At 57.4% G+C, this 16,281-nt stretch overlaps 1 protein-coding gene across 2 annotated transcripts in view; it reads right to left on the bottom strand.

Moving 5' to 3' along the window:
• Window positions 1-3,794: 3,794 nt before the first annotated feature.
• SRRM3 (serine/arginine repetitive matrix 3) overlaps window positions 3,795-16,281 on the bottom strand; it is a 53,514-nt gene continuing 41,027 nt past the window's right edge. The window contains exons 12-16 of one of the 2 annotated variants that reach the window (XM_053930224.1): window positions 7,915-8,267; window positions 7,350-7,574; window positions 7,085-7,222; window positions 6,576-6,655; window positions 5,089-5,303 (exon numbers count right to left, since the gene is read on the bottom strand). In XM_053930224.1, coding sequence (XP_053786199.1) covers window positions 5,239-5,303; window positions 6,576-6,655; window positions 7,085-7,222; window positions 7,350-7,574; window positions 7,915-8,267 — 861 coding nt within the window. In that variant the 3' untranslated portion in view covers window positions 5,089-5,238. Of the gene's footprint in view, window positions 5,304-6,575; window positions 6,656-7,084; window positions 7,223-7,349; window positions 7,575-7,914; window positions 8,268-16,281 lie in introns of both variants that reach the window. The other variant, XM_053930214.1, reaches the window with a different exon arrangement.

The following is a 16,281-nucleotide window of genomic DNA, read 5'->3' as shown; positions in this document are numbered from 1 at the left end:
CTGCCAGGGATAGTTTTTCTGGGATTAAGAGGACAGCTAACTCCACCCCCAGGGATTTCCCAGAAGCCTTGGTGGTGGGGGAGGGGGGAGAAGAGGGGAGGGGAGGTAGGTATTGCAGAGTCTGGGATTACTTAGTTGGAAAGGCTCCTCCCCTGATCCCTGTCCTCAAAGTCTGGGGTACTCTACAGCAGCACCAAGACCAGCCTCCCAGCCTGGCACTGTGCCTGCAACTTTGGCCACATTAGCCACACCCTTGGCTGGCCTATGCCAACTGTGGCTGAGCCATCTCCTCAGAGAAAGTCCGAGAATCTTCAGGCAACTGCCAGAGCTCCCTGGAGAGGCCTGACAGCTGACACATTGTGCCTGTCACCGAGCCTCCTGGAAGCTGAAAACGTGGGCAGCAGTAATCAGAGCACGTGGGGGTGGGCGGCACCAGGTCTTTCTGGAAATGTCTAGACACGGACCCTCTAGAAGTCCATGCCCAAAGCCCACTTCCAGCCTGCCCCCTTACACTGGGCCTCTGGCTTCTGGCTGGCCTTGGGATCACCTAGCCCCCACTGTGACCGAAAGGGTCCAACAAGGGGCCATGTGAGAGGGGACTCATCCTCTGTCCCTTACAGCCCTGCGCCCAGCAGAAAGAATGTGTCTAGTGTGGGAGTCTGGGGAACCTGCATGTCTCTCCCTCTGTGACCTTGGCCGGCAGCCAGCTCCCGTGACTCATTTTCTTCATCTGTACAATGAGACCATGGGACTGGATGTTCTGTAAGACTCCTTCCAGCGCCGTGAATCAACAGTTTCTCCTCCACTCCCCCCTCCCCCAGGTTCCCTACACTGCCTGCTCTGCCATCTAATGCTGCCGGAATGGGGGTGTATATGGTGAGTGGAAGCGAGGGGGTGAGGAAGGTTGTGGAGATGTGGCACCCTGCGGTGGTCGCGGAGGTGGGAGGCCCTACTGCTGGGGACAGAGTAGGAGGCACACTCATGTCTTAATTGTCCTGAGAGCCTTTCTCAGGCAGAGGGGGGCCTGGGGAAGGAAGGGAAGGTGCTTGGTGATAGGCCCAGTTTGTTGAATACCCCCTCGGCTAAGAGAGGCTGGTAAGAGGCCAGGGGGCTTCCAAGAGCATCTCAGAGAGGCAGGGGATGAGGAGGGGGTGGTGCCAGCTGGAACACCCGAACTGGGCATGTGCACTTGTGACTTATTTCCCTGGGCTTGGGAAACCAATTAAGGAAAACAGAACACAAGAAAGCCCTGTCCGGCTGCCTGGCTACTGTGTGTGTTGGGAAGGGAAGGACTGGAAGTGGGAGGGGTGGTCCTTGAAACCCCCTTTTGTGGAGAGAGAGAGACCAGGAGAGAACCCCCTGCATCCCAAAGGCTCGCATCCTGGGAAGGTCCCCCGACCCCCAGCCCATTTCCCCCTCCTTGTTACCAGGGCAGAATTGGAGTTTCCTGTTTTCCTGCATGCCTGCCTTACTGTCAGTATTTTCCCTCTTCCCAAGGTACAGAACAGAGGCTGATCCCAGTCCGTGGGAGGGACAGGGGCTTGGTACCCTGGTACCCTTCCCACCTTTCCCTAGGGAATGGGCGGTGAGGACAAGAGCTTCAGGCCACCAGGCTGACTTGGACCCTCCCCCAGGACTGTCCTCTCAGTCCATGCCTGTTTTGTGTCCCTCCCCGCTGATACTAACGGGCAGTTTTTCCTCTCTCTGTCGCCCTCTAGTGTCTCCTTGCTGCCACCACACCTTGCCTTTGGGCCCCTGCCGTTCCTCAGGGTTTCTGGAACTTCTTACTCCCTGGCTCCCTTGTTTGCTCATTTACTCATTCAACAAACATTTCAAGGGCACCTGCTTTATGGGTAGAAGAGACCAATAAAGCAGGGGGTGGGCTCCAGAGGCTCACATATGTAGGAAGAGAGAGACACGCCAACAAACACTGGAACAAGAGCTTAAGGCCTTAAAGGCAAGAACGGACCCAGCACTGAAAGAACCCAGAGGCAGGGGTGGCCACCACAGCTGGGGGCCAGAGGCTCTTCAGAGTAGGAGGCAGTCTAGCCGAGCCTCACCTGAACCTGCGGAGGTGAAGGGACATTCTTGGGGGGCTCAGGGAGGAGTGTCAGCGGAACTGGAGTGTACCAGAGTAAAGGGAGGTTGGAGGGCTGGCAGGAGGAAAGGATGGCCGTTCCAGGTGGAGCCATTAAGAAGCCTTCCAAGCCCCACGAGCTGGCGGACTCGATTGCAGGATGCAGGGCCCACAGGGCAGAAAGTTCTGCTCCATTAGTTCAATACTGTGCCCTCGGAGCCGGTGTCTGGCACCCAGCAGTGTGTGTTTAATGTGGAATGAGTGAATGAGAGGTCGGATCTGCATTTTAGATAGAGCAGGATAGATTGGAGGGGCAAGAGGTAGGCATAGGAGGGGTGCTAGTGACAGGGCCCAGGATTGTTGGGCCAGCAACGGAGGAGGGGCAGAAAGGGAGAAGTGGTATCACCTAGCGTTCAGGGAGGAAGGCAGCAGGCTGAGCAATGAGGAAAGGGAATGGGGAGAGTAGGGGAGGAGCAGGTACGGGCTCAGTGTGAGACAGGCTGAATTTTCACGCCCACCTCTGTGTTTCCTGGTCCCCTGCCCAGGAGGTGGCATGCCCAGAGCAGGGCCAAATATAGGCTCCTTGGAACCCCAAGAGCTTGTCTGAGGCCCAGTTTTGCTGAACTTTGGAAAGGTTTAAAGAGATAGGTACTTTCTTGAAGAGCTTTCTCAGATCAGAAATAGAGCCACTGGCCAAAAGGCTTCTCAGTGGCCCCTTCTAAGTCAGAGGGGAAAAAAAAAAACTGGAGAGGTCATACACAGCTGCAGCCACTGGCTTCAGGAACGTGGCCTCCCTGCTCTGGGGACCGGACCAGACCGGGACATCTGTCTCATGTCTGTATCATGGTGGACACGTCAGATGCTTCCTCAGTATAGGTGGACCGGGGGACCCTAAAGGCTTAGTAGTGTCTGTGAGATCCAAAATTGCATGCCAAATTGTGGGCATGCACCCATCTTCTGGGAAAAGGGTTCCCAACCTTCATCAGCTTCCCAACAGGCAGCTGATTCAAAACTGGGATCAAATTCACCACTCTGAGAGAAAAGGAGCAGAGGAGGAGGAGAAAGAGGAAGGGGAGAAGAGAGGAGGGGGAGGGGAGATTTTGTGTATTTGTTTAGATCTATATAAAAGAAATACAATACAACTGTCAAAAGAAAAAAACAACCCACTATTTTAAACTCTCCCTTCCTAGGCCCCACCCCAGTGCCCTGCCGGGACTGGAGGCAGCCTATCAAATACTTGCTCCGCGCCAGTCCTGGCACCTGGCACTCTCAGGACCGTACTTCCTGTCAGCTACCTCTCAGCCCTGCCTGTCACACGGGGAGAGTGGGAGCCTGGATTCAGTCACATGACGCTCCAAACTCTCTTCTATCCCGTTCTGGAACATTCCACATATAGGGAGGCGCCTGTGTGTTGGCCCCGTGTCTCCTCCCTCTGCCCCACCTCCACTCACTGCTGAAGCAAGATGGGGTGTGCAGGTTGAGGGTAGTGGGAGTGATCATCTTGGGTCCCAGTTTTCCTCCCCACTTAGCTGTGGGCTCTGCAGACCCCTGCACAGAGGCAGGGGGATTGGAGGTGCTGGGCTCTGGTTCCTTGGTGCCAGTTCTTCTCCCTGGGTCCTGAGGGGTCTGAGCCCCTCTCATTTCTCAGTGGAAAGGGCCCCAGGACTCCACGCCCTCCCCATACTCTCCAGGAACCCAAATCCACAGAGGCCTGGTCTCACCACCTGCCCTTTGGGCACTGAGTGTTTTATTAGAGTCCCAAGTTTTATCCGCACCGCGGAAAAAAAGGGAGTGGAAAATAGAGAGGGGGCACCCGGACCAGATCCCAGACCCCTCCCCCCACCGGAGCCCAGGGCATCTGCCCTATTGGGCCAAGGAAGACTTCGTGAGATCCCTGAGGGCCCCAGGAGGAGGGGGCTGGGAGCAGCAGAAGAGGGCTGGGGGCCACTGCTTCCTGTCGATGCCCTAGGCCAAGGTCCTCAGTCTAGATCCTACCCTTTCTTCCAAGGGCTATAGCACCCTTCTCTGGAAGCCCTGGCTGGACGCACCCCTACAAACCCTGAGGAGGAAGTTCCCCCTCGGGCAGGCCCTGAAGCCCACATTACCCTTGCCTGTGACGCTGTGTGCGGTCTGGCCCACATCCCAGACAAGGGGCACGTGGGAACACCAGGGCCTGCACAGCCATCAGGCTGCACTCCCCTCTTCTCACAGGCTCTTCCTCCATCCACCCCTTCTCTCCTCCACCTCCTGACCTGAACCCCTTTGCATCTCAGTTTCACTCAGTTGTGGTCCGTGTAACCCATCTATTGTCATGCAGAAGGCCTGGTTGGTGTGGCCTTGGCCCAGGTCATGAGGTGAGAGGTGAGGGCCAGAGGGGACAGACTGGCCTGGAGAGGGGAGGTGGGACTGGGAGTGAGTTCCCTGGCCCCTCCTGGCACTCCTGGGCCTGGGAAGGGGCTGGGCAGGCTACAGGGCCAGCCTCCAGCCCTTAGCCAGGGTCCTGCAGCCAACTCAGAAGGAAGCAGCTCCCCAGCCCGGATGGTGGTACACCAAGGGTTAATCCATTCTTCTTTCTAAGATCCTGCCTGTTCTCCCACCTCCTCGCCCGCCTAGTGATAGCGATGAACCAAGGGCCCTGTGAAGTAGGTGGGGGAGGCTCCCAGGATTGGCATCTTTGGAGGCGTCCCTGGGTCCACTGAGCTAAGATCCCCAGCCTGGTGAGCGGCATCAAGCAGGAAGGGGGGGACAGGGTGATCCCTGTGTTCGAAAGGCTCTTTGTTCCCTGGACATTGTGTCAGGCAGGAGGAGGGGGTAGGGACCTTCTAGAAGTAACAGAACCCAGCTCCTCCTTGTTTGCAGGGCACCCACCTCAAGGTCTTCCCTGGCCCTGGGACCTCTTTGTAGCAGTAGGGTGTAGGCCCCCCCCATGGGTCCTGGGGCCTGACCCCTCGCCTCTCCCTGTGCCAGGGGGCACCAAGCTGGCTCTCTAAGGGCTCAGAAGCCCCCACTTTCTGAGCTGCTCCGGCTGTGGTAGCTGGGACTGAGGGTCCGGGAGGGGCTGCGCGTGCGGCTTCGGGTCCCACGACTGTGGCTGCTGTAGCTTCCGTGGCTGTGGCCGGGACTGGGGCTGCGGCTGGGGCTCCGGCTGGAGTAGTCACTGCTCAGGCAGCTGGAGGAGGAGGATGAGGGGCTGGGCCGGTAGTAGGGAATGGGCCGCTTTCGGGCACTGCCGGGAGGGAAAAGCTGATTACAGGCCATCCAGGGCACCAAGCTCTGCCCATACTGGGCCCTCACTTGGGCCCCGAGCCCCTCCCCAGCAGTGGCTAGGGCTCTTCTGCCTCAGATGCCCTTGAACCCTGGCCTTGGGGTGCCCTGACCAGCAGGACTGGACAGTCAGTGGTCACTTGCCAACTTCGCGTTGATCGTTTTTGATTTTCCTCATTTGTCTTCAGGGAAAGGGGCCCGGATCTCAGCTTGATCTGAGCAGGTGCTCAGTAAGTATTTGTTGAATGAATATTAGTTTTAAATACAGACAATTCCCGTCAGCAGAACTAAGCAGTGGCTTCTGTGCATGGAAACATTTGTGTGTGTGGCCCAGCTCTGCTCCTCTGTCCCCCACAGAATGGATGCTTTGGGTTTTTCAGGTCACGTAGAGGGAACGAGGAAGAGACCCCTGGCCACTGCTGCCCACGCCCACCGCCTGGCCCAGGCCCACTGTCCCCCTCTCCTCACTCAGCTACCTCCCGCCAACCCTGGAGTTAGTTTGAAGCCAGGAGACTGTGACCCAAAGAGAAGAAAAGAGAGTGGTTAAGGGGGTGACAACCCCCATCGCGCGGGGTTAATTCTGAGGAAGAAAACAGGTGTACGTTAGTGGGAGGAGGAGGGGGCAGCCTGGGCCAGGTAGCAGGTGTGGGGGTCTGCCATCTTAGGACCCCTCATATATGGGTGGAGCGTGTTACCTGTCTGGGGGATGTCCCAAGCCTCATGGTCTGGCCTCTAGCTCTGGGGCAAAGGGAGGAGGCAATGTGATCATCAAAGACTAGGAAGGGCTAGCTGGAGAATCAAACCATGTGGGAGCTCAAAAGATGCTCAGGGAGGCCTGCTTACAGTTTGGAGCAGAGACACAGAGAGGCCCACTGATCCCCCAAGGCTGCCGGGTAAGGCTGCAGCAGAGCGGAGCTCAGAATTTTGCTTGAGGCCTTCTACCCAGGGTCAGGGGTCTAGGATTTCTGGGTGATTTTTGCAAACACAGACCATTGGCTCCCCTGGAGACTCAGGCCCAAACTCTCCTGTCCTGGCAGAGAAGCTCTGATCATGGCCCAGCCCCCCTGGACTATGTGGGGAAAGTGGGAGGGATGGGTTTCTCCCACAGCTGCCCCAGAGATCAGGCTGCTGTTGCCCCCTCCTCCAAATTCCCCAGGGGGCTAGAAGGTGAGCAGTGAGGTTAGTGAGAAGAGGTGAGGCAGACAGACAGCTGAACAGAGCCAGATCAGCTCACATGGGCATCTCCCCTGCAGCCTGTGGAGAGGGGGTGCACCCGGCCCCCAGGCTGGCCACAGGCCACTCAGCAGGCTGGACCTTGAGACGAAGGAGAAAAGGAGACATCATTGCCAGGAGACGAATGTGGGGAGGGAAGGAGGGAGGAACGGGCTCCTGGAGGGATGGCTGGAATCTTCCACAACTTAATTTCCGGTTTGCAGTTTTCCACTCAGCCCCAAGTGCAGATTCCCCCTCCCCTCCACGGGCCTTCAGGCCCCCACCGGGACCATTCGCTTCTTGAGGCCTTCCTTCCCTCAAAGAACCCCCACTTCTGTCTCTGAGTCCCACCCCCTCCCCAGCACCACCAGTTCTAGCCTCTCTCCTCAGTGAACCCTCTTCCTTTTGCTGAACCCCCACGTCCTTCCTTCAGCCCCCTCCCCTCCCAGCGGTAGGTTCCGTTGGCGTCCCCGGAGGTCCTAGGGGCCTTCACGCCCTAGGTCCCTGGCTGGTCCTCTGGGCCCTCCGTACCTGGTGATGCGCCGCGGCTCCATGAAGCTGGGCGAGTCCCGGCGACGCTTGCGGATGGGCGAATAGCTGCGGGAGCGGCGCCGGGCGCGGGCGGCGTCGGCGTCCGCGTGCCTCGCGCGGCCTTCGCCGTCCTTGTCCCTGCGGGGCAGGACCGAGATGAGCGCCGCCGCCGCGCGAGGGCGCTCCGGGCGCGCTCCCCCCCACCCCCGGCCTCCCGCACCCCTCCTTCGCCCCCGCAGCCCGGCGGGACCCGGCCCGCACTTACCGGCCCGGCGGTTTCTTGGGCGACGGTGAGCGGCTGGGGCTGCGGGCCCTCCTCTCCGCCGAGCGCGAGCGGGATTTGGAGGGCGAACGGCTGGAGCTCCACGAGCGCGGGTGGGGGCCGGGGCTGCGCGACGAGCTCTTCCCGTCCGGGCCGCCGTGCCGGCCGTGCGCACCTGGGGACGGGGAGGTGCTGGCCGGCCGCGCGCGCGGGGGCCGCTCCTTGGCCCTGGAGGAGGGGCAGGGCGACACGGGCTCAGCTAGGGAGAAAGCGGGCTCGGGGAGAGGAAGGGACTCAGGAGGGGCAGGGACTGATGCGGGAGGAGGTTAGCGGGGGGAGGACGGGTTCGCGAGCGGGAGGACGTTGTGAGTGAGCTGGGGGTGGAAGGTTCCTGGAACCGGGAAGGTTTCCTGAGGACGGGAGGGGGCGGGCAGAGAAATCAGTGCGGAAAGGGGTGCTCGGTGGGGTCGTGGGAGAGTGATCAGTGAGCGGGGGAGGGGGAGCAGGGCTGCGGAGGGTGGGGTGGGTGTCCCGTGGGGAGGGCTGTGCGCGCAGGGAAGTCACTCACCGTTTACCGTGCCCGCCGTGGCCTCGCTCGGAGCCGGGCTCGGGGCCGGGCGCCCCGCCGCCGCCGCCGCCGGAGTCGCTGCTGAGTGAGCGCGACGACCCCCGGGGCGGCGCGGGCCGGCCGCGCCGGCGGCCCCTCCGGCGGGGCGCGGACGTCGGGGACCGCGAGCGCCGCCGACGTCGCCGCCGCCGCCGCCGTCGCCGCCTCCTGGACCGTCCGCCCGCTGCGCGCTCTCCTCGGCCCTGCGACGACGGCGCCGAGCGCGGACTCGCGCTCTCCTTCCCCCGCGCGGGCGACGTGGCTGCGCCGGCCTCCGCCTGGTCGCCAGCCCTGGGCGAGGGCGAGCTGGGCTTCTGACGGGGAGAGAGGCAGAGAGGGCACGGCGGGGGCGGGGGAGGGGAGGACGGAGAGAGGGGACAGAGACCAGAGCAGAGACGGAAACGAGAGGAGACGGAGAACCCAGAGGGGCGAGAGGCAGAGTCAGAGGGGACAGTGAGGAGAGAGAACAGAGATGAGGAATCCGAGAAAGAGAGGACAGACCAAGAAAAGGAGCGGAAGATGGAGGGTGAGAGAGCGGGTGGGTGGGGTGGGGGGAGAGAAGGAGAGGGGGCTTTCACCGGGCCCAGGCCGGGGGCTGCCAGTCCCGGAGCATCGCACACACGGTTCCCCGCGCCTGCCCTGCCTCTGCCTCTCCTGCGGGTCCACCTTCTGGCCTCAACAGTGCAGCTCATGCAAGGTTCTCAGCATGCAAAACACAAGAGGGACGGAGCGGTGAGGGCTGACAGGGAGGGGCTCCAGGACGGGCACGGGGCTGGCACTGCCCCCCTCCACGGGACGGACGATCCCAGCAGAGAGAAGAGAGAGGGCGGGCACCGGGAGGCCCGACCAGGGCCAGCCCAGCAGGCCAGGCCCCCCAGCGCGTGGGGGTGAGTGAGGGCATGGAGGGGCACACGGCACACAGATGGGGTGGGGGCGGGACAACTGAACTCAAAACTAAACCGAAGAAAGGGAAGAAAAAACAGAAATAAAAAACAAAATCCACAAATGTCATTAGATACCGAAATCAAAAACAATGTCTTAACTCCTGGGGAACTGACATTTTTCTGTTAACATTTTTCTTTCTGTGTTTTCCGGCCCTGCAGAGACCTGTGGAGCTGTCAGTAGCACCCGACTGTCTTTCTGTTTCTCTCTTTTCTTTTTCTTTTCTTTTCTTTTTTTTTTTTTTAAGTTCTGATTTTTTAAGTCCCTCTTGGTTAACGTCCACTTACCAATAAAGTGGCACTTCCTCCTTTAGTAGGTAAGATGTGTAAGAGAAGGGAAAAGTGTGGTAGCGTAAGTTCATCATTAGATTCACAAAAATGCAAGAGAGATAGAGAGAGAGAGAAAAAAACTCAACCACCCCATTCTAGGCCTAAAGGAGGCCACACTGCCTCTGGAGGAAGGACTGGCAGCGCCTGGCTCCTCGGGCCTGAGCAGGCAGGCAGGCGCCTCTTGGGTGACCATGACCACTGAATAGAGATGTCATCTGTTTTTCCAAAAGTGGAGTTAGGACACAAGGATCTGCATACAGACAACCAGCAAGGGCACCTGGTCCTTCAAAAGGGCCTTGTGGGAACCAGGGTCCCAGAGCCTGCCACTACCTTACTTGGTGACCCCGGCCAAGTCACTTCCCCATCCTGGGCCTTAGTTTCCCCATCCACAAAATGGGAGTGTTAGGCTTTGCTTCCTGATGTTCCTTCCAGAGCAAACATTCCAAGATGCTCTGCATGCCCCCTGACCGCCCTCTCCATCCCCCTCCCTCCACAGAGCTGCCCCTCCTCCTGTCCTTGGGCTTCCATGTGGTAACAGTTAATTACACTGGTCTGTTTATAAGTCTGTCCATTACTCCCATCCCACCCCCGATCACCAGCACCAACTTGTCCTTGAGTACCTCCAGGGCAGATTTGGTGTTGAATTCAGCTCTGTAACCTGGGTCTTTATCACAGAATTTGGCACCTAGTAGGGCTTCAGTACTGTTTGCTGAGGAAGGAAGAAATGCCCTTACAAGAGCCAAGGCCAAACCAGGGAGACTTCGGTTAGAGGGAGGGTCTGGGCCAAGTTCTTCTGACAGGCTCTTGAGATGAGAGAACAAAACCAGCTGCCACCCCTCAGGGTACCTTGCTGCCAAGGGCCAGAAGGAGTGTGTGGTTGACATGGCCCTGGTGCTTCCTGCAGGGGACAGGGTGGTGCCAAGGTCTTTCTGGACAAGCCCAGATCCAGCTTGGGCATGAAGGTAGAGACAAGAAGTCAGCCCCATTGGTGGAGAGGCACAGCAAGCTCATGGCTGATGGCTGAAGCACCCAATGAGTACCAGCCATAGAAGGTGAAAGCAGCTGACCAGAGCCAGAGGGGCCATGAAGACCTCCTCCCGGGAGCGCCTGGCATCTCTCTTTGGGGGCACAGGCAGGCATGGGGGGCAGAATAAGTATTACCAGGTACCAAGATGCCCTTCCAAGCACACTGACCCTAGGCTAAGAGAGAGGGAGGCTTCATTGTTCAGCCGTGGCCCCTCTGAGATGGCATTTCCATTCTCAATAGACATTACCAGAGACCCTGGGCTCCCCAACACGCATGCCCTCCACCCCCGCCGGTACAGCTCCCGAGCCCCCAGCACAAGATTCTGCCATCCAGCATCCTTTTCCTTCCAGAGAAGGAAATGAGAGAGAACTCTCCAAGTTCCCCAGTTTCTTTTCTATTCCCTGCATTGTCAAAAAGTGTAGCATGAACAGATACTGGGTGGGAGAGTGGGTGTCCTGGCAGCTAATGCATAGTAGCCCACACCCAAGGCGACACTGAGCCCTGCCTTTATGAAGCCTTTGCTTGCTACTTTCAGGGGTGGGGGGCAGCAATGCGAGCGGGCAGAAGTTTAAACTTGGGAATGAGGGCCTGCACTTGAGTTCTGCTCCAACCCAGACTCCGGATCTGAGCCACTATTTCGGACTCTGGGAGGAGACCAGCAGGGTGGGAAGAAGACCAACGGCCATGCGGTTCCTTCTCATAGGCACTGCAGGGCCCTCTCTCCTTCCCACTGTTGATCTGGGAGTGGTGAGAATAAAAAGGGCCTGGGCTGGGTGAATGTGCACCCCCATCACATTGCTGTCCCCAGTCACTGAGGTGCAAGTCCCCAGGCTACACCCCTTGTGCTGATCTAGACCCTTCCTGCCTGGCACGTCTTGAAGTCTAAGCTCTTTCCCATTTCCCTCTCACCTCCTCCAAGCCAACTGGCTGCCATAGCTCAAGATGATAGTAATGGGCAAGGTGAACACAGTGGAATCAACTCTGCAGTGAGTTTGCTGAGAGACAAGGAAGTAACCTAACTCTGGGGCCTCAGTTTCCCCGCAGGTAAAATGAGCATAACTGGGGTCTTTCGGAACAGGGTGGGTCTATTCAGGGGTGGAGAGGTCTTTACAGCGAATGACCGACTCTGTTCCCTCAGAGACAAACAGGGTCAGAGCGGGGCAGGAAGGCATGGGCCCCATGGCATGTCCTCTGAATGCCAGGGTGATGGCAGACAAGAGGAAGATGTTACTAGCTAGGGGGACATGTAGTGCCCTCCCTTGGGGGAAAACTCCTAGAGCCAATCTCACACTTATCCGTCCATCCCTCCAGAAGCCCTCATGAAAGGGTCACCAGGATCCTGCCAGAGGGCGAGCCTCAACTTCAGGAAGTGAGGAAGACACAAGCCCAGGGACCATGGGATCTCATTGCCAGACAGGACTGTGGTGGCCAGGGACCACCAAACATCTCTGGAAGCCTGTTCTGTGTGAGTCCTGTCCCTCTTGCCTGGACCCATTCTCCCCTCTCCCTTTCCCCACTCTGACTCACAGCCTGGCTAATGCTTATCTCCCCTCTATAGTCAGCCCAAGGCCACCACCTCCAGGAAGCCTCCCGAGCTTCACCCTGTATCAGGTGTGCTCCTCTATGACCCCACAGACCCTTGTTCCTTCCTTCAGTATGCACTGCTCTGGGATGTGCTAGGGCTCGGGCTACTCTGGTGAGCAGAGCTCCCCATTCCTGGTTCAGCTTTTCCTCTCTCATTGTTCTGAGTGGTCTTTTTGTCTGTCCTCCAGCCTGGCAGGTGGGGGCTGCAAACCCAGGTCTGCCTGTCCCTCCCTGGGCAGGGACTCAGGCAGGGCCTGGCACGGAGGCATGCTCAGCTAATGCTTGCTCAGTGTGTGTGTGAGTGAGTGAGTGAGACCTCCCCTGCCCCCGAGGCCTGCTCCTAGGAGCTCCTCTTGTCCTTCATGTCACCTGCTCCCCGACATCTTTTTTGTTTTAGTTTCTTAATTGTTTTAGTGAGAGTTTACCTCAAGTTAAATGTAAGTGATACCTAAAAAAGCAATTTGATTCAGTTAATTTGGAGAGAAAAATGTACAATGGTATTGGGTGATCACTGACTTCCTATGCAACATCTTTTTTTTTGCTCATGTAAGAAATCTTTGCGGGGAAAAGACAAAGGGAAGAGAGTAGAAAGGAATAGTGTGCTTGCCCGATCCTGGTGTTCTTAAAGACAAGAATAACCGAGCATCTGGAATACTACCCCCTCCAACTCAGCCTTGGAGGATCCTGTTTCTGGGCGTCTGGTCACATCAGGTAGTCCTTGAGGGTGGGGCCTCCACTCCCCCATCGGACCAGCAGCGCTTTCTCCCTCCACAATTTCCTGTCTGCCCTCCTGGCTCCACCCAGGGTTGAAGAATGTTCTGAGTGGGTAAGCTCCTGAGGACCTGCCCCTGGGGTCAGCAAGTGGGGAGAAGAGGACTTCTATTTTCAAAGCTGAGGATGGAGGCCCAGCGAGGCCTCCCGAGGGTTGGGATGTCAAACTTCTGTGGCTGCTCCTAGGTGGGACAGAAAACAGTGCAAAGGGCAGGGATGGGGAGCTGGCGTCCCTGAGGACCAGCATCTGACACGTGCCCTCAGCGGGGTTAGATGAGCACTGGGCTGGAAATCCCAAGTCCCACCAAGCCTGGTCCTGCCCTAACCTTGGGGGTCCCTGGCCTCTACTGCCTATCGCTTCTGGATTGTTCTGCATATTAAGCTCAAATTCAGAAGATGGAAAGATGCTGGGGGAAGGAGGGAGCGCCTGTCTGGATTGGGTAGTGGTCCATGGAGGCGGGGGTTAACTGAGAGTTCCTTCTACCCCCAAATTACCCCACAGAGACTTTTCTAAGTAGGGCCTCTGAGTCCGGTGCCTACGCCTTGCCAGCTCACCCCTGCACCCGAAGCTCAACTACCATCACACCCCAAAGATGGAGCTGTGGGGTTCAGCCCTGGTGTCAGCCCCATGGTCCTGTAGCTCCCAGCCTAGGGCTCCACCTGCAGCCAGTGCAGGCAGGACCTGTGGGAGCCCAGCAGCCCCAGAGAGTGGGACAGGGTTCTTTCCCCAGGCCTGACCTCAGCCAGAACTTCCTCCAGGATCTGGAGGCCAAAAGGCCCAGCAGAGGCCCCTCCACCAACAAAGGCTCCTTGCCCAAGTGGGCCCCAAGGGCTGGCAGGGGTGAGGGGTGAGAGGGTTAGCAGTTACTCCAGACAACAGAAATCAAATCGGCTCAACCACAGCATAGAGTTCAGGAAGGGGACACAAACTTGGAATGCTAAACCACACAGAAATGCATTCAGACAACAAAATGAGAAAGAGAGGGCATGAAGGGGAATTGGGAGGTGGGAGTGAGGTGGAGAGAAAGAAGAAGGAGCAGGGAAAGTGGAAAGGAGGGAAGAATGAACCAGAAAAGTTGTTGAGGTGGGGGTGGGGGCAGGGGGTCAAGAAAACCAAACGACAAAACCAGGAAACACAGCTTTGTAGCTCATTTGGAGAAAATGCAAGTTACAAATGAGTAGTCACTAAAATAAAGAAAAGGGAAAGGGAGAAAACCAACCAGAGCGAGACTGAGAGAAAGAGAGAGAAAGAAAACCACATTCAAACCAAGCAGAGTGGCAGGGCTTATCTGGAGATGGGAGCGAGCGAGCGCACAGCTGAGCTGGGATACCTACCTTCTCAGTGGTCAGGGACGGGAATGCAATAATAAAAAAGAAAAGAAGGTCTCCGCATTGGGAATGCAGAACGGGCAAAGACAGTGACTCTAAGCTGCGCTACCCCTGTGATTTGGCATACGGGCAGCCAAGTGTGGCTTTTGGTCTAGTCCCTGGGATGGCAGGGGGCTCCTGCCCAGCCATCACTGTTCGCTTCCCCCCCACCCCAACAGGTTCCAAAAGGCAAGCTTTTCTTAACTCTTTAAACAACAGAAAACCTCCAGAGGGCATGCAGGAAGCAGCTGATGGAAGCAGAACCACAGGGTGGGTGAAGGAGTGGCTGGCAGCCTGGGGAGATAGGCCCATTTCAGGGGAGAGATGGAGAGAAACAGACAGAGAGACACAAGAAGAGAGAAAGAGAGGGAGAGAGAGAGAGAGAGAGAACAGGAAATAGAGAGAAAGGTGGACCCAGCCAGAAAGAAAGAGAAGCTGTTTAAACAAGGCCAATCAGAGTGGACAGATGGGCTGAAAGGGGAACTGTGCATTTAAAAGGGAAGACAACCACAGATTCAATTGGGAGGACTGATCTTGCCTCAAGTCAACCTGACTCGCTTTCCCGTGGCTTCAGCACCATTTTAGCAAAATTCATTCCTCCATCCGGGAAGAAATGCCAAGGTGTCCCTGCCTACTCTGACTGCCCGGCTCCAGCCACGGACATTGCACTTTCCTGGGGGTGTGGAGGAGAGAGGCCTGGCATGAGGCAGGTCAGGGAGTGCTGTGGGCGGAGGCACCTCTTCTTGGGGTCACCCTAAGCTGCCCATTTTGTGATGAAATTCGAGCCAGAGGCTGAGGTCAGAGAGAGCCTGGGGGCCTTGCTCAGGAGCCATGAGTGGCACTCTCAGCGAACGGTGAGACACTTCCAATGCCAGGGACAGGTGGCGCCAAGTCAGGGGGCCCTACTTCTAAGGCTGCAAACCCTGCACACCCTGGCTGCTGGGCTTTGGGCTCAGCGTCTTACTCTTCTACCCGACATCGTGTGCCCTAGAGCAGCTCCCTTGGCTCTCTGGGCCCCCCTATTTCCTCCTCCACGAGTGTGAGCTGCGAGGCCTTAGGGCCCCACGAGCTGCTAAAGCTGCAGTCAGATAGACTTGTGCTCATGCGGCGCCAGGCGCGCCTCTGTCCTGGTCTTCGTGTGGGCAGGCCTGAGTGCTGGGAAGCTGAGAGAGCTGGGGCCTCCCATCAGCACCTGGAGGGATCCCCAGGGGGAAGGCATGAGCGGAGACTCCCAGCATCCACCTCCCAAATCCTCCTCCTCCTGTTCAGGGCCCTTGGAGTTTGCCTCCCACTGGCTACTGTCTTCACATCTTGACTGGCTGGGGGTCTTGAGGTCAGAGGGTTTCCTTTTAGATCTCCCTCTAAAATGCCGTGTGACTTGAGATGGTCATTTGATCTCTGTGAGCTGTGGAGAGCAGTAAGCGGCAGAACCCAGAAACCCCTCTGTGGGGTTCGGCCCTGGCCTGGGACAGGACGACACACAGATGTTGGGAGCCAGCATCCCGCCGACCTCAGCTTCTGGACCAGGACGGACTGTTTTTCTCTTGCTTGGGAGTGTCTGGCTTTGACGCCCTCGCCTGAGCTAACCTCTCTCAGGGGTCTTCAGCTCCTCGTTCCAGGGCCTCCTAGGGATCTGAGGCCTGGCACAGAAGGTGCTGAGCAGCCTGTCCCTGTCAGGCCCAGCCTTCTTGTACTAGATGGAACTGAGGGGACACAGGAAGCTCACTGCTCTGGAAAGGTCCCTGGGTGACTGGGACAAGTCTCTCCCTTTCATCTTCTCTCCCAGGTTCCTTATAGACAGGGACCCAGAAGTGCAATCTGTACCCCTTTTATTAATTTGAAAGCCAAGGCAGTCCCACCAGTGTGCCCTGTGCCCGGGGGCCGATGGGAGGGGTGGCTGCTGCTGAAGATTTGGCACAAGCCGATGGCATGGGAATCAGTTTTCAGGAGTTATCTTCCCTTTTAAATTCTGATTGCAACGGACAAAATGAGTACAAAGAGATACGTATGTCATTAATGTTCACTTGAGATTCAAAAACCATTTCCGCGTTAGGAGCAGAGGCTCCCACAGTAACGCACAAAAGCAAAATTCTAGAACAACAGAGAAAAAGATAGAGAAAACCCCAGAGAGATAGTTTGCATTTCTGTACATTACAAAAGGAAGAAAAAAAAAAAAAGGAAACAAAAACACAAACAAAAACGAAATAACAGGAAAAGTTACATAAACTTCCCCACCCTCTCCCCTCGCCACTAAAGGAGAAATGGAATCACAATATTACCACGTTTCAAATGGGAGGCTAAAAAAGC

This window comes from Desmodus rotundus, chromosome 1, assembly GCF_022682495.2.
Source record: "Desmodus rotundus isolate HL8 chromosome 1, HLdesRot8A.1, whole genome shotgun sequence".
NCBI lineage: Eukaryota > Metazoa > Chordata > Mammalia > Chiroptera > Phyllostomidae > Desmodus > Desmodus rotundus.
This window is presented reverse-complemented; position numbering and strand designations above follow the sequence as displayed.